This window comes from Vicia villosa, unplaced genomic scaffold (genome assembly GCF_029867415.1).
Source record: "Vicia villosa cultivar HV-30 ecotype Madison, WI unplaced genomic scaffold, Vvil1.0 ctg.004379F_1_1, whole genome shotgun sequence".
Taxonomy (NCBI): Eukaryota; Viridiplantae; Streptophyta; class Magnoliopsida; order Fabales; family Fabaceae; genus Vicia; species Vicia villosa.
Window position 1 is genome coordinate 42,434 of NW_026706425.1, and position 18,766 is coordinate 61,199.

The 18,766-nt window shown below is 33.5% G+C and overlaps 2 protein-coding genes across 2 annotated transcripts; both read right to left on the minus strand.

Moving 5' to 3' along the window:
- Window positions 1–1,769: 1,769 nt before the first annotated feature.
- Window positions 1,770–3,011, minus strand: LOC131642022 (uncharacterized). The gene is made up of 5 exons (XM_058912312.1): window positions 2,871–3,011; window positions 2,500–2,767; window positions 2,191–2,409; window positions 1,981–2,065; window positions 1,770–1,893 (listed from the first exon to the last, which is right to left on the minus strand). The coding sequence occupies exons 1-5, from the start codon at window positions 3,009–3,011 to the stop codon at window positions 1,770–1,772; spliced, it is 837 nt and encodes a 278-aa protein (XP_058768295.1).
- A 2,091-nt stretch (window positions 3,012–5,102) lies between these two features.
- Window positions 5,103–5,864, minus strand: LOC131642017 (histone H2A.2-like). Its single transcript, XM_058912308.1, has 2 exons — window positions 5,581–5,864; window positions 5,103–5,490 (listed from the first exon to the last, which is right to left on the minus strand). The coding sequence occupies exons 1-2, from the start codon at window positions 5,788–5,790 to the stop codon at window positions 5,251–5,253; spliced, it is 450 nt and encodes a 149-aa protein (XP_058768291.1). The 5' UTR covers window positions 5,791–5,864; the 3' UTR covers window positions 5,103–5,250.
- Between the last annotated feature and the right edge of the window lie 12,902 nt (window positions 5,865–18,766).

Below are 18,766 nucleotides of genomic sequence, written 5' to 3' on the forward strand. Positions count from 1 at the left end.
TCCTATTTTCAACATACGATGTTATTTTTATATGTCAAGTTAAGAATCTTAAATAATCATAGTGGGCTTTAAATTTTCCAAATTTCAATGTATGATGTTCTTTTTATATGTTATTAAGTATCTTAATGGTGAACTATTCTATTAGTAGTAGTTGTTAAAAAAATTAAACCAAAGAGAAATAACATTGAGTGTAGTCATATAAATCTACTGCAATTAAGTAACACAGTGAAACAAATATGAGAAATTGAAATGTAGGTAACATCAACAAAGGTAACATCAACAAAGTTAAAGCATTTGAGTAACAACAACATAGTTCAATGTTTCCTAAGTGCAGGAAGCTAAAATTAATAGGATACATTGCATCCCAATTCAAAAAAGACGATAAATTGTCGCTATCCCATAATGCATGGCATCTGAGAACAAAATATTTTTAAAGCACACAACAAACATGTTTGGGCAGAATTAGAAAAAGCAAAATACAAAAATCTGCATATGATAGTGATTTCCAAAAAGTATTCCCAGATATTGTTTGTAGCAACATTTGATGTTCCACTTCACTCTGTCTTCATGTGTTTTACTTTGGTGGCAGAATTCTGAGGTGTTAGATACTTGATCGGAGAGGCATCTTCTAACACTATGGCAGCAGCATCCCGCTTCATTGGCATGTTTGTAGAGCTAGTTCCAGAAATCGTAACTTCAGTAGCAAGTTTCTGTTAGCAAAAAACAGCATGCTAAGAATACCACGAAAACTTAAAAGACAGCTAGTTATAATTGCAGAAATATATTTTTGAAAAAAAATTAAAAAAGGAGCATACCGAATTCAGGTTAATTGGAGATATAGGCAGCGCCGAATTAGATTTAGCAGCCACATCATTTTCAGCGGGCAATTCAGCAACCTTTGAATTATCCACAACAGCCACAGTCGGAGTTTTCATGTTAGCCGAATTGGTATTCTGTGTAACGGGGACTTTTGAAGTGTGCTGCAATTAGATATGTATTAGTGTTGACTTTCAATTGTTGCATATTAATATATTTACATGTGCAGCATAAACAACTGTTACCTCATTTGGGTTCAAGAATTCATCGATCCTTTTGTAAACTTGTTCATCAGGATTAATCTGGACTATGGAGCACTGACCAAAGTTGGTGGTGTACTTCACACGGAAAGTGAGTTTTTTCTCCAGAAGAACATCAAGGTAAGTAGGGTATATTTGTGGGTGATCTTCACCAGCCTAAATAAAAAATAGAAACAATTCACAACATTTCCCTTGCTTCGTAAGAGTATTATAAAATTATAATACTAACCTCTTTCATTATAGCCCTTAATTTTTCAGCAGTCATCCCAACAATTGGAACACAATCTTTGTCCCAAAACATGAAGGTACATTCAACGCCGCCGTGTTCAACTTCAATTTCCAGGTTGTATCTACGAATAAACAATAGAGACAACATCATAGAAAGTAAGTAGCTGCATACATATAATCAAGAATTTCAAGTATAGAATGAAGACTATTAAATTACTTTGTGACTACAACTACATTGGGGCCGTCACAGTTGCACTGAAATGGTAGTTCGGGATCTTTTATTGCCCTGCTGCATCCTGAACAGCATTTATAGTACCATCTGGACGCCGCCGGCTTGAACCTCATAGTTGTGCCAATGGTTGTTGCGAAACAATCCTTGTTATGAATGTATGAAAACGTTAAAACTAAGGAAACAACAGTTCTGGATAGTTTATCATAGTAAAGGCAAGAAATAAACAAAGATACCTAATTTTTTCCTTTAATCTCAGATATGCTCTTGAATTCCAAAGAGTTGGTCCAAAACTTATCATATTCAGATGTTTGCGACACACTTTGAGAAGCCAGTGGGCATGGTTTATAATCGCCTAACCTGAAATATTTTACGTGTTATGAATGTATACATGAATAAATATTAGAATTATTTCAAGAGGGAGATGGATAGAAAAAGTTAAAATACTTAGTTCTGTAATCGTGCACTTGTGGATGATCATAGTTGATGAGAAGTTTACTTCCATTCCATGCATTAGACAAAGTGGATTTTGCTGTATAAAAGCACAATTTAAGCAGGTTAAATGATGTTCACAAATGTATAAAAGCAGAAATTTAAGTTGTTAGTGTAACTCTTAACAGATGGATAAAGCTGAAGTTAGAAAATACAATTGCTTACCAGCACTTCTTTTGCACCAACCATGGGTTAGCACAATAATGATAGGAGTGGCATTTGAATTTGAGTTTAGGAAGTCAAATAGCTTTGAAGCAAATGAATCCCAGAGAACAACTTCAATTACATTACCGTGGTAGTCACTAAATAAAATGTTAGCACAAGCCTTTTTGCAGTTGCCGGCAGTTTGTTTCCGAATCACTTCATTGAAGATTCCGATGACATCTAGTAAAATAGAAATTTAACAAAGTTGTGAGATGGCCTCCAATCAAGTAAGATGGTGGTAGAATATAAAAAGAAATCATGTTAACTTACCATACAACATATCATGCTTGAAAATTCCAGAAATAAAATCAGGTATAGGCTTGAAATCAAATTTGTGAGGAGGGATGTTGTGCTGCGGATTTTTATAAAGCGTGGTTGCTTGGTTGAACATGAGTTTAATTGGGTTATCACATGCCTTCAATTGGATATCATTTTTTAGAGGTTCACCGTTATACAGTGTATATGTATCATGTTCGGTCAACACTTGCATCCAATGGTTGTATTCTCTCGGACGTGTAACAACCTGAATCTGTTGACCCTGATAAAGTGAATGTTCGTTAAAAATGCATGCAGAATAATGAAACATGTAAAAACAAAGAAATCCTGTAAAGTGATAATGCGGATGGATATCTTTTCACTACCTTTGCATCTTGTATGATTAGCTCCACATGTAACTTGCCATTCCTCTCTTTCACAGTCCACAAATCAATGACTCGGATACCCATTTTCCAAACCTGGCATCCTATTTCCAAGTCATTAACAAAAATGGGAGGTCTTGACATCCTGTTTGAAATGAACCATGGGAAAAGCATTAGAAAATAATGTCATAGCCTGGAAGATGTGGCAATGCATGTAATAAAGATGGCACCTTTAAAGTATAAGATCAGGCTATGGATTAAAACAAAGCATATTTAACATACAATAAGATTTTCATGATCTATATTAGTGACAACAGATTAAAAGCTTCAACCTTTAAGGGTAAGAATGAATATTATGTTCTATAAGCTGAAGCAAAGGAACAAACAAAGCGCACACAAACGTTTGTTCATGAAACAAACCAGTTTTACGAAACAAAAATATGGTGGTGGAATAAAACAGTGACCACGACGAAAAAGCTTCAGCCTTTAAGGGTAAGATCAAACCTTTCAACTATTAGCTCAAGCAAAGGAACAACAAAAACATATTTAGATAAAAGATTGGACATAAAACGGATCTTAATAAATGAAAAGAAAAAAAGCTTCACGATTTCAGATTTAACGAATGATATGCTTCAACAACAGAAAAAAAGATTCACGATTTAACGAATGGACAAAGTTATAAGGAAGTTGAAATGCATGAAAATCGTTTTCGTGGAGAAAGGAAACAAATGAAAACCAGTTTGCATGTCAATCTGTTGCCAAAGATGAGAGAGATGGAACTGGGAGAGAGAATACCTGTGTCTTGAGCTTGTAACAGAGAGATAGAGGGAACACTCGGTGAGAGAGTGAGTAAAAACAATTGGTGAAGTGTGAGAAGTTCAAAAGTCTGCAAAGAAGGATAAAAAACATAAGCTAGAGAGTGTAGGGAGTTTAGAACCGTTGGATTTGGACACATGTGAAGCATGGGTATAGTTTGAAGGATGAATTTAATCTGTTTTATGATAAGACAAAAATAACCTTTTGTAGTGTAATTTTTTGAAGGGTGAAGGACAAAAAAGGTAGAATGGTGGACTATTCTATTAGTGGCTAGATAGTTGATTGAATTATATCAAAAAAATATCTACTGAAAACACTTTCTTTTCCAACTCTTTTCATTAATAAGTTTTATTTTTTACCTCTAAATTAAATCTAGAAAGCAAAACAGAATGCATATTACATCAGTGAAAACTGAATTCAAACATTGCATTCATCCACAAAACAAAAAAAGCAATAAAGCAATAGGATAATATGTTTTCTTCCCAATAAAACAAACTCGCTTTACAATATGCAGAAACCTAAAAACAATTTATCACAAGAAAAAGAAAAAACCTAATTTGGATGACGATGGAGATGTGAAAGGGGGAATTAACAGGTTGTTATGATACACAAATTCCATAGAACCATCTTTATGGATCATTATCAATGACTGTAATTGAAAGTAATATTTTATTGGAGAACTATATGTCTAAAAGATAACATAAATCTGCACAATTGAGTTACGACATTTTTGGTTCTCAAATACAATTTTTTTGGATTAGAAAATGGTAAGACGAGGGGGGGAATTTCGAGAAGGAAAGACGCGTAAATTATACGCTTGAGTACCGACCAAAGAGTGCCAATGTTTCGGTTTGATATGATGAAATAAGGAAAAAATGATCGGCTGTATACCTCTATAGTAAGATCTAATAAGGTTGGTTAATCTAACGATGGTTACTAATGGTATATGGGAGAGGGATTTAATAGGACCCTCACCCTAGAAGGAACCCTGAGAATATATTTTGAAGGGTCATGCTAACATGTGCCCTAAATGTAGAAAAAACTTCTTAAAAATTGTGCATTGTTTTCATAAAAAGTTTATAATTAATGTGTTTATTACGTTTTCCAATAGAAACTTATTATATTTAGGTTTCTTAACATGTGCCCCAAGGGCACATATTAGCTTTATCCTATTTTGAAAGGGTCGCAATTGGGAATTTTTTTTTACCAAACGTGACATATGGGTAAAAATTCCCAGTACACTCAAAGTAACATCCACTATATAGCATTAATAGGGCTACTGGTAATTATTCGGTTGAGAAACTAACAGGAATCCATGTTATAATATATCTAACATTAAATAGTATATACAGTAATTAATTAGATTTTTCTAAAAAAAGTCAAATTAATTAATTAAACCAGAGAGAGTGCAACAATTCATAAACAAAAGGATTTCATTAACTCATGAAATAGAGAGATTGGAAATACATTGCTAGCTTGTTATACATTAGAGAAAGAGAGAGAGATGCGTCTAAACTAAGATTAAGAGATATCAACACAGAAAGAAACTCAAAGTCTATAAATCTATTTAAACTTTCTTGGGAGTTTTCTTGGCCTTTGATGGAGATTTAGGTTCCTTTGAAGCATTTTCAGTCCTCTTAGGCAAAAGAACAGGGTTGATGTTAGGAAGAACACCACCATGAGCAATGGTAACACCAGCAAGTAATTTACCGAGTTCTTCATCATTCCTAATAGCCAACAACAAATGCCTTGGATTAATACTCTTCCTCTTGTTGTCACGTGCTGCATTTCCAGCCAACTCAAGAACCTTCAAGTATTATGTAAAAACAATTCATCAAGATTTAGAACTACTAACTAATACTAGTCAAAATACGAAGAGAAAGGGATAGTAATTTACCTCAGCAGCGAGATATTCAAGAACAGCAGCTAGGTAAACCGGAGCACCAGTACCAACACGCTGAGCATATCTACCTTTCTTCAAAAACCGTCCGATTCTTCCGACGGGAAACTGAAGTCCAGCTCTAACAGATCTGGTCACCGACTTCTTCCTTGGTCCTCCTCCTTTCCTTCCACCTGCTCCTTTCTTCACCTTTGTGCTTGCGTCCATTTTCTGATTCCAATTAATTAACTTTGTTCTAAGAAATTGAGAGTATTGAGAGAGATGAAGACAATGGGATATAATTGCAGTAGGCGCTGGCCTGGTTTAATACTTTCGCGGTCATTTTGAAGATCTTGCTTTGAAAACAAATCCACCGTTGGATTACAATTTATCTATGGCTCGCTGTGACTTTCCTGCCTATCCGTGTCTTTTAAAACTCACCAATGGGAAGCCAGTTAGGTGCTCCGTACTTTTCTTTTCTTTTTTGAATTTCGCTTCATATAACTTTGTTTTATTTCCCCCAAACTAGTATAGCTTCAAATTCACTTATCTCTGTCATCTCATTTAATTGGCATTAATATTTTCTTAAAACAAATTTTATTTCTATATTTTAGACTTATTTATGGATAGTATCTACTTCCAACAATACAAATTATTTATACATGAAAACTCTAATAATAAGGATCCCGCTTCAACACCTAGTTGCTGCATTTTATGTTTTTTTTTTCAATTGTTTAATAGGTATTTCTCACTTTGTGCCTTCCCAATGAAGTTTTATTTATTTTTATTTGTTTCAGTAAAGAGTTTAAAAAATTGCATCAACAATTTCATTAGAGTAATTTCAAAATCTTATTTTAATACTTTATTTGATATACTTTAACCCCTCTGTTTTATAAAAAAGCCGACATGGTATATCTTTTAAATGAATTCTCATAATATGGCGATATGAATTTTTTTTATTTCATATTTTTATAATCATTTTTTTGTGTAAAATCGACGTGACACTTATTTTGCATGAAATACTTCAGAGTACTATCTAATTTTTAACTTTTCATTTACCTATCAACACTCAAACGTCAGTTCGTCATTTCGCAAAAAACCTAGGTGTTTTCAAGCTGATATTCATCAAAATTCTTCCAAAAGATATTCATCAAACATCATTTTCTCAAGTAGGTTTGTTCTCCACTGAAACGTTATTTTGTATATTCGTCAACATTAGTTTTTCATTGAAATAGTCTCTTGATCATGTTGTTTAGGGTTTTTTTGTTAGTTTATCTATTGATCATTTTATTTGATGCATCTTGATAATCATGGCCGATTCGACTAGCACCTCCCATACAACATATGCTGCAAACTTTGTTAGTACACGTAAAAGAAAAACTAGAGGTGTCACAATGTACACAAAGGTGCAAAATGCCCACGAAGTCTTGATCGCACTCCATCTCCACTAACACGACATGAGAAATGGAAGTGGGCACGCCAAAGAAAAGACGGCGAGTATACATCAAATGCTACGCGCGAAATGGCTCAAAGGATTTTAAGTATATACTTTTTTCAATAATATTTATTTTAGTTAAATCAATTTGGTAAAGATAAAATTTCATGTGTTGTATAATGACCTCGTTGAACAAACCAAGGTCTACCAGTTCACTTTATAAGGTTGTCATGACATCTTGGTAGAAGCGATTAGAACATAGAAGCATCATGAGTTTGTCTGTGATCTTGGTAGAGGCGTTGGCTTCAAGGTACATTTTGGACGCTCTCAATCATCTAGAGAGAAAATTAGTAAGAGAGAGGTCGAAGAGATTATTGCTATTGAGTTACGGAAAGAAAGCGATGAGTGGAGGAGGAGCAGGCGGAGAGGGAGAGGTACTTGGAGGAGGAGAGGGAGATATTGTTGTAGACAGTGTAGGAGAAGTTCTTAGAGGAGGTGAGAGAGAAGTTGTTGTAGACGATGAAGGATAAGTTCTTGGAGGAGGAGAGGGAAAAGTTGTTGCAGACGGTGCACAGAGTGTCCAGAAGGATCAAGAGGAGCGAGAGAGGATGAATGAGGAGAAGATGTTTGAGAAGTATACTCGCGATGTTCTTGAGGTATAAGTTGTATGTTGTTGTTATTATTGTCTGTGTTTTTCAATTTTGGATTGTATTTATGTTGTTTTTATGATGCAAAAATTAAGTTTGTTGGGTATATTCAATCACACAAATTCAAATCAGTTGGAAATTCTAGATTGAGAAAGTTACAGGTGGTGCAAGTGCGGCACAAAATTTTTCTGCCAGCTAGGGCACTGTTGAACCCTCACCATCAAATCAAAATAGCGTTCAAAGGCTAGAGATGATGATGACGAGTATTAATGAATACCCAATCTTGGGTATTCCATTAAGCCATGATCCATAACAAATATCCGTACTTTCTAAGCTCTTTGTACGTGAATTTTTGAAGGGGAATGAGTTGCTAGACAAATCCGTATTATAATTGTGGTTCTCGTAAGTAGATTTTTTACGTTGATTTCTATTTATATTCAGACTTTCTTGTACTTTAACATAAAGATTTGCCCTTGCAAGCACATCCATGAGTTTTATGCTGAAAGGAAGCTTCTAAACAAGTATTGTATCTTGGATGCTGCGAAGATTGCTGTAAGACCCGTAATTTTAAAATAAATAGATATTATAAGATTTTAGCATATTCACACCTTATATAAATAAATATTATTGATATAAATTAAATATTATTGATATAAATAAATTCAAGTTACGCTAAAAATAGTTTAGGACTTTATTTCATTAGTGGTTCACGATAAAATTTTCTAAAAATCTCAATTTCAGTCTCTTCAGCGTTTGATAAAATTAGCCGCCTTAAATTTTGAAACAACTTCTTTTGGTTACGAAATTTTAATAAGAGAATAACAAAATTATTTACAATAGAATTATAAAATTAAAATATACGATAGTTTTACCCGCTTAAAAATTTAAAGCAATCTCCGTTCATAACAAAATTTTTATCAATGGAAACACAAAATTATTTTCGATAGAATAATAAAATACTTATAATAAAAAAAAATTAATTAAAATTTTGGTTTTCGACCGATTTTTTTATATATCAGTATAGAATAATCGGAAAGAAGGTTTTATTATCAGCAAAAATTATTTCGGGCATTTTTATCAGTATCACATAACACCGGAAACTACACTGATAAGACAAAATATTACCGAAGAAGATTTGTATGAATATTCATGATGATGGTATTAATTGAGAAGTGACTAGTAATTATGAAATTAGGTCGGCAAGTGTTAAGTGCAGTACTTAAGTGCAGTACTGGAAAATATTAGCATGTATATGTATACTGTAGAACCTATACTATACTAGTGTAGTAAATTATTATATAAAGAATCACATAGAACACAAGACATACCGCATATTTACGGAGCACACAACCACACTCAAATTGACAAGGTAAATTATCTCTCTCTCTCAAAATAACTATATCCTGGTTTTCTCAAATATTTTTTATTATTCAAGTCCAGCACTATCTAGAAACCACATACTTGTTATACTTGGTACTTAATAGATTTTTTTCATTGTTAAATTTTCCAAACTTATAGTGTTTATATGTTCTTAAATAAACTCAAATAAACTCTAACATATTATTCAATGCACTCCATAAATATATTTTGAAATCATAAAATTATATTTTCATATGGTTAGGGAAATTCTTGAGCAGCTAGAAATTGTTGGTTAGTGTTGAAGCCATGCATTTTAATATTTTAGGATTTCTCTATATGTTAAAAATAGTTTTAATTAAAAGGCTTTTAAATTTAGAGATATATTAAATTGCGGATTTATTTTTTGTAAGAATAAATCTTTAGAAAAAATTTATTTACCTTGTCTAGAAAAAAAATAGATATATTTATATGTTATGATATACTATCATTTCTGTTAAAAAAAAAACACTTAAGAACCATGTTATTTAAAGTTTCATTGCAAATTTTTGTAATATTCTTAGAACTTTCAGTATGACTTTTAAAAAAAAAAATTATGAATGCCCAAAATAGATGTTAGTTCTTAATTATCTTAAAGTTGATTTATAAAAGTTAAATTATGACAAGAGATGAGATATAGTATTTATACCAGAACATCACATAGTCTCACCTAAGTAAGTAAGCTTTTATAGCTAGTGTTTGTTTAATATAAATTTTTGGGAAAAGACACTCGTACAAAAAAAAAAGTAATTCTAGTTCTACATATAACACTACTAACAATATTCACTTAAAGTTTTTTTAGTATTTATATTCTAAAGTCTAATGGATAAATATTACATGTTATAAATTAGACCATAATTATAATAATAATTAAATAAATAATTAGATAAAATAATAAATTGATAGACTGCGGAGTTTATAACGAACGAGTTCATTCTAATTTATTCCGTTTTGGATAAAGGTGCACAATCGACCGAACAATAAAAGATCAATTCTCACAACTACTCTGATTGTAAGGGCATCTCTCTATTTTATATATTTCTCTCAAAAATAAAAATATATTTTGTATATATTTATATATATATATATATATATATATATATATATATATATATATATATATATATATATATATATATTATGTATCTGCTTACGTGTTTATTTTGAAGGTGAATACTTGTGAAGGTGGGTAAATGTTATATAAATATATTTGTACGAAATTTTGATGCATGAGGTAAGTTATTACATATGGGGATGTTACCCATATGTTGAAATTCATAGATGGGGAATTGTATGCACATACATTTCATGGTTACGTGACTACCGGAGAGGAGTCACGAGGTGCACACCGGAGAGGTGGCACGGGGTGTGTGTCCGAGAGGGAACCACCTTATCCCGATGTGGATAATTGAGTTTGATTGATGGGTAGATACCTATCACCTTAATGGGGCTAAATCTTAAAGCGATACCACGACCCTTTGCGAAGGGATTGATATTTCGGAATCATATGCATCGACATATAAACATTGCATTAGGAATGAGTCTTAATTATGCTATATGTATTATTGTTATAAATGTGTATATACATGTGTTAGAATGAGATCTCTAGCCATGTATAATGTATCCTCCTCTCTTTATGCTTGTTGCTCCGCTCTTGTATATTTGTTATTTTCGGATTGATGACCCTTTCAGTGGTTTATGTGGGCAATATGCCAATAGATCATGTCACTCCCAGGATACGACAGGATGTCACCGTCGAGGACGACGAAACTTACTTTCCCTGAAGCATGGACAGACACGTCCTGAGGATTTGACCCGGCCTCAGGACGACTCACGTTCTTCGGGAACGTGTTAGAGACTACTACCATCGTAGGACAGGATCCGAAGACCACCTACTCCCGCAGGACCATGAGCTTCCAGATTCTAGCTTCCTTGGTCATTACTAGCTTCCTCTCTGGAGTGATTGACCGTTTCAGATTGTTGATTCCCCCTTCAGCCCCACCAGGACCCTCATATACCCCAGTCATGGGAGGGGGGCCATTCTTTCACGATATACCTATGCCTCCCTTAGACTTAGAGATGTCGTTAGGGCTACCCTCGATGACTTCTTGTGACATTTTTCTCGTAGGCGAGTTACCTCATCTTGATCCGACACACGCGCCATCATTGGAGGATGATATAGATGGAGCAGAGGATGATGACGATTATGATCCCTCAGAGCATGACTACGTTAGTGGATATGACGAGGATGGCTCTGATCATACCTTGTCGAGCGCCTATGGGGGATTATGTGGAGTTGGGGCAAGAAAGTATTGTGGATGTCGTTAGATTCAGATCAGCATAGTTAGGGACTAGACGGTAGTAACATTTAGTACTAGATGACGGGTTTTTATATGAGTGGCCCGAAATTTTCTCCCTGGGGCAGTTCTCTTGCGTGAGTGTCTGCCGGGGACTTTTATTCTATCGCTTTATGATTTGTATTTCCTAACCACTATTCGTACTTATATCTTATGACGCTATGTCGAGTATATGCTTAGTATGTTTATTAAGTTTTAATCTAGTTTAACTAATTTCCCTTTATAAAATATAGTTTGAATTCTTAAAACCAATCTAAATATAAAATTCACTATAATGCTTAATAAAAAAAAAGGACACTATTTCTCATAAGGAAAACCATTAACAGATTTAGTTGTGGAAATAGTCCATTTTTTTAATTCACTCTTGTTAAAAATCGGGGTGTTACAATTGCTCTTACTCGCTATTCTCCAGGACACGAAATAAGCATTTACTTGCAAGACAAGTTGATGGAAAAAGGAACACCAGAGATTGTTATTTGGCCCTGTTTTACCGCGAGTAAGTATATATATATATATATATATATATATATATATAATTATGCTTTCATTTATAAATTAATTTTATCTATATTATTAATTATTTTGAAGGTTTATGTAGTCGACATTTTCAACTACTAGTCATATGTCCGAAGAAAAATACTATAGTTGTGTTTTGCTCGTTGCACTTTGGACTTCCCGAAGTTGTGATTAACACTTTGAATGGGTAAGTGGTATTATTTTCAATAGTCTTATTTAACTTTAGAATTGAATAGTTTTTATTCATGTTTAATTTTAACCAACATGTGTAGAGCGATGGAGGAATATAATGCGCGCAAAAGGAATATAATTGGTAAAAAGCCTCTCTATGTTCAACCAAGAGTAAGTATATTATTTGTGGTTTTTGATATTATATTATTTGTGTGTATTAATGTGACTTACATAAATCAAAATCATTTGTAGTGGAGAAAATAACCCGATAGTTATACTTGTGGATACTATGTTATGAGATCCAATCATAGGAAATGATATAACGTTTGTCAAACTTGTTACCTATCCTTTTGTCAAGGGAATAAAATGCATCTTTGAAGGAAATAGGGATTCAACGATCCACTACTATGACTAGGTGAGAGGTATAAATTCCTAAGAAAACCTAAAACTAGGCCCATGGGCCTCTATAATACCTCAACCTGAGAGTTGAGACAGGATATTCTCAATTCACCATGAAATACCCCCAAAATATATAACTTCTCACACTCGCGAGCTTACTCTCACCCGACTAAAAACACCTAAAATAGGGTCTTTCACCACTGTGAGATTGACATTGAATCACCTAAAATCCTTAAAGCATCTCACCACCATTACCAGCATAGGGATGCCACACATATCCACTTTTTAACAAATACAAAGATCAAAAGCATTACGTACGAGTATATTTCTCAGGTTAACCATAATGCCACATAAAGGGAGGATGATGACAAACCTTGAGAAAAGAAGGCACAAGGGGGAAAAGGAATCACAGACGAAGAAATAAAAAAGGGTGAAGTTGCCAGAACACTCAATCAAGAGACTTAAATAAGAGACTGAGCTGGGAAGGGGGAAGTAGATTCTGAAAGATGGATGAAGCATAAAAGACGTTTGAAAGGGAGTAAGCCCTTTTATCATAAAACTAACATCGAACCAACATTTTAAATCAGAAGTTGATGAGAAATTTAAGGGTGATGGATCAATCGTTCCTTGGGAATATAAATGGTTCAGACTCACTCGAGTACCCTAGGTAGGGGAAACCACGCCTTAACCTGCAAAATTAGGGCCATTGGTCTTAGGGAGTAGCAAAACGTCTCAATAACAGGAAATCATGTAAAGCACCGGTTCTACATTACTCTTGTGAAATTCAAGACACATTTTTCTGACCTTCACTTTTCACTGTACTCATTTTAGACTCTCTAACTGACTTGAATGTTTGAGTGCTAACCTTGTAAATCTACCTTACACCACAATATCGAAGATCATTATTGTTAACTTCATAATATAACATCACAAATCAACACCAATTCTAAATTCATCACAAAACAAAACCTTTCATGTCGCTTTTTATGAATCATTTATAAAAATAATATATATATATATATATATATATATATATATATATATATATATATATATATAATTTGTTATTGGAGTTGTCATGTATATATAATTTGTATTATAGGAATTAGAATTTGTAATTACAAAATAGTATATTATTTATATAGTATATAAAAATAAAAATTGTTTTAAAAAATAATTCCACTTCCTATTTTTAATAAAATTAATTATTTTTTCATTATTTATTGTAAAAAAGAAAGAGAATATGATTGAATTTATTTGAAAAGAGAAGATAAATGAAGGTGTAAAAGAAAAAATAATTATAATAATTTACTATCTTGGTTGAAGAATTTTATAATTAAAAAGAATGGAGGGAGTAAATCATATCATCATACATAATAATAAAGAAAAATTAGTTTTGAGCAATTTTGACAAGTGTCATGCTCACATTAATTCTCATGTTTTACAAACTTTCTAAAAAAGGTAATCTTTTATTTAAAAAATAACGAACTTTTTATTAATTATTTACAGTACATGAACCGACGCAATCGGTACCTGAACCGACGCAATCGGTACCTGAACCGATGCAAACTCACTTTATGGACCACGAAATCAAAGGGATTACATTTCTGATTCTTTTCTAATTTCTCTTCTTGAAGTTCAATATATCGCGGAATCTTCACCAATCTGAACTGAATTTGAATCGTCTCTCCATCTTCCTTTATCACCTCTATTTTGTTTTTGTTAGGTTTTCTTAGAAAGTTACGATTGATTTTGTGATTAGGGTTTTTTTGTTGGTTTGATGATTTTGTGGTTAGTTTTTCAATATCCAACAATACAAACGGAGCCGCGAAACAGGGTTAGTTCGTCTTTCTCTTTCCCTTTTTGGTGTGGATATAATGGTGTATTAAACAAATTAAAGTTAAATACGATACAATTGATTGAGCTAAGTAAAATGAATTTGAAATGGATTGCATTGTATTCATTGTGTAGGTCTGATTTACAAGGTTCAATGGATGGATGTTCTGCTTCCGTTAATGAATACAAAATCTCGCCTAAAGATCTTCTCGAATTGCTTTCCTATTTCCCTATTTACTTTGATGTTTTCTATTCTGTCATTGTTGATACAAGTGTTCACATCAGTCTACAAAATCTAGCTATCGCACAACTCGGCACAAGGTACTAAGGTTTATGAGTTCCAGTTTATTAACACTATATGTTCATGCGAGAAGTATCGTTACCAGTTTAGTCTTTATTTGGGTAAACAGAAGAAGTGACAGTAACCAAATTAACAAGCCATAACTTAACTATGTTTGTTTTGTTTGTCTTCCAAACCGTATTATTTTGACTTATGAATGATATGGTTAGTTGAATTGTACTAGTGATTGTAGAGATTCAGAAGGCACTTTTGCTGAAGATTATGTTGGGTCAAACAAGGTATGATATGTTGATGTAATATATATGAAGGTGTTTTAAGTTGAAATCGCAATTTTGTGATATATTAATGGTTGAGATTAATTTTGTATCAAAATCTCTTTGCTTAATTTTGCTACTTTTCTTCTACTTACCGATTACTGATTGTCAAACTCAAATCAGGTGATGCTCATCAAAGCATTGATGGCTGCACATGATATCCCGCTTGAAGAGCATGCTGCAAAAGTTGTTACCAGTTAAGAAAATGTTGAATACAAATAGTCTGCAGACTTTTTCTTCCCTCAACCAATTAATTTTTTCTCTTTCATTGCACTAAACCTATTTTTCTGTGCCAAATTCAAAACTTTCCTTTTCCCAAACCCTGATTTCAAATTCACCACATCAATGGTAATTTCAAGGGCGATTTAAATTGCTTCTCATCAATGCTTTATGTTTCCCAGATGATATTATGAATCACAATTTGATACTCCCTCCGTTTTTTATTATAAGTCGTTTAGGCATTTTCACACTTATTAAGAAAAATAATTATTATTGTATGAAATAGAGAAATTATAAAAGATTTTACTATATTGTCCTTCATTAATTGTATGAGAAAGACAAATTAAAATAATTTTAAGAAAGAGAATAATAAATGCTTGAGGGTATAATTGAAAAATTAGTATTAATGATTCATTGAAATTGTAAAAACGACTTATAATAAAACACAAATTTTTTCTCCAAAGCGACTTATAATAAAAAGCGGAGGGAGTATCATGTTATTTTATCTGAAATCGATATGAATTTTGTGGATATAAATAGGTATTGTGTAACACCCTTCTAAACCCCACGGAAATTAATAAAATAATTTTCAGAGTAAAACATGAAAACAAGGGTGCCACAATTCAATTTAAAACAAATTATCACAAATTCATTGTCATGCTTTCACTAAGGAACAATCTGTCATAATACACAAACATCTCATGTTTACACAGCGGAGAATTCATCATACGGATAAGCATAACATCATCTATGCAATATCCCACATAATCTAATACAACAACATGATAGAGTATCATCATAAAACTCTAATCTAACGTTCCCCCAGTGTTACAATATCAGAGCATGACACCGACGCTATACTAAACAAACTGACTCATGAGCTAATCCTCACCGAGCCAAAAGCCGCTACTCGCCAATCTGAAATCATCAAAGTAAGGGTGAGTCTCATCACAGTTAACAAATATTATTGCATCTTAAATAACAACACATCATAGTTATATTATTCACCCAATTCATCATATTCAGATTATCAGGAACATCTATCATTTACACAAACATCAACAGAACACATCTTTCAAGCAGACAATCATACTCAACATTAATCCAACAAAACACACAAACAACACATCATCAATATTTATAACACTGGAATACATCCAATCATGTTATAAAAGTATGCATATGTATGAACTGACACTATGCATGTGGTACCAACCTCGTCAAATGGGAATAACCCATGACCGATCCAACATCATCCAGATACGGCCCTGCCAGCACAGATTCCTCACAATGGGAATCATGCCCTTCACTGATCCAACACACCCTTATGGATACAGTATCATCAATGCACATGAATGAATGCAACATATACAACATACTTATACCATCGTCAAGTCTAATGAGTAACATCATCAAATACTCATTTCATCATCATCATTAACATCATCATCATCAAAGTATGTTTATATACATTAGCATCATTCAATACAATCAATCATCATCATCATCATCATCATCATTAAAGAACATACATGTGTCCACATCAATCATCATCATCAATAAGAAGAACACACATGTACCCACATCATTCCAATACAATCAATCAACATCATACAATTCTCTACAAATCATCACATCATAATGTTTTCAAAATAACAACTCATATTGTCACATGTCATCATATATGTCAACAATATATCATCCAATTAAACAAATCATCACATGACTAATATTTCCACATAGCATGTATTTTAACATATCTCATCACATATATGTACAATACATCAATCACCAAGAAATAAAATCATACTTAAAAATAATTGGATCCACACCTCATTTTATCATTTAAACACGTAGGTTATCTCATAAGATTCATCGTGCTCGAAACGACACTAAAAACGGACCTACGGTTCGAAAGCTACACATCATTTAACTTTCCCAAGAAAACAACTAACGCTACAGTACGCGGCGCGACCAAGACTACGCGGCGCGACCTGAAGCCATACCAACACGTTCGCGGCGCCAACTCATGGACGCGGCGCGATGCGAGGAAAAGTACGCCTTCGCGGCGCCAACACTAGGACGCGGCGCGAACTGGCGATTTCACATATTTTCGGGTCTGCGTCAGACCTGCGATTTGACTCAATTTGAGTCCAAAACTGACTCTAAACATCATATACAGGCAGCTAATCATCAATTGCGTCATTATTCATCATCACACATCAAAACAACACATAATCAACCAATAATCCATCGCAATTTTCATCAATTCATAACCTCCCTAAACCTAACATATGACCCAATTGACTCAACAACATCCCTAATCAATATTATTATCTAAGAACACGATAATAGATGATAACCAGAGAGTCCCCCCTTACCTTAGCCAAGAGTTCTTGATCTTTGGTCCTCTCCTCTTTGTTTCCTCTTTACGTTCCTCAGCTCTTCTCTTCCACTTCTCATCTTTCACGTTCTGACTCCTTTTTCCTCATTTTCCAATTTTCCTTATTATTTTATAAAATAAGCCTTAATTGGAACAAGACCTTTACTAACATAGCACCCCCCCTCTTTACTAACACCACACTTGGCCCGATAGCCTATCTCATATTTCTTTCCAAATAATTCCACAAAATACTGAATAATTCCAAATAATAATTTAATTTCCAATTAAATTAAATTTAGAAAATATGGGGTGTTACAACTCTCCCCCACTAAAAGAGTTTTCGTCCTCGAAAACATACCTCAAGTAACCAGCTCGTATAAGAGTCCTTCACCTGACTCTCCAGCTCCCAATTAACAGTACCATCAGTCAATCCTCAAAATCCATCTGACATAACCAACAGGAAGCATGTTTCACACATTCAAATCCCAGTTCTTATGTCACCGTTGACTATCCAAAGTATACTACCCGCTATATCTCCAAAAAGATTAGCACAACAGAACATAGGTACAACCTATACAATACGCTCAACAAACGAGTAATACAATTACACAATCCATGGTGTGATCGCAACTGACCAACACTGTATTAATAGATTCCATTTACCCACGTACCAACCTTAGGTACACTCTTCCAATTGAGCGATAAAGTAATACTTACACTTACTCAGAGCAAATTCCCGAGTTACTTCATCTATTAAAAACATTCCCACTATCGGATCAAGCACACATCAGTAGTTAAAATTACATAGCTCATCATCCTCAATATACCATTGCTTACAAGATAGCTCAACTGAGTCCCACTCTCCACTAAGAATCAAATCAACTTCGTCCTTCGTAGAGTATAATCCCTCATTATATTTAGAAATTTACATAACACCTTACAACAGTACAAAATTATCATGGCATTACATAGTATCAACTCGTTGTCTTAACTTCTCCGAACACATACTCATTAACTACATTCAACCATAATAGGATATCCATCATCTTGGCAATTATTCAAAAGGGTTCTAATCCTTTGGCACGACATCCTTATGTCTACGAGATTCCAAATCCAACCTATAGATCAACATATATTCTCCATGTAGAACCCCGACATATTAATTCTCACTGCTCACGAGTAGCACTCATAACACCACTTTACATCATACTTTCGCTGTACGACTACGACT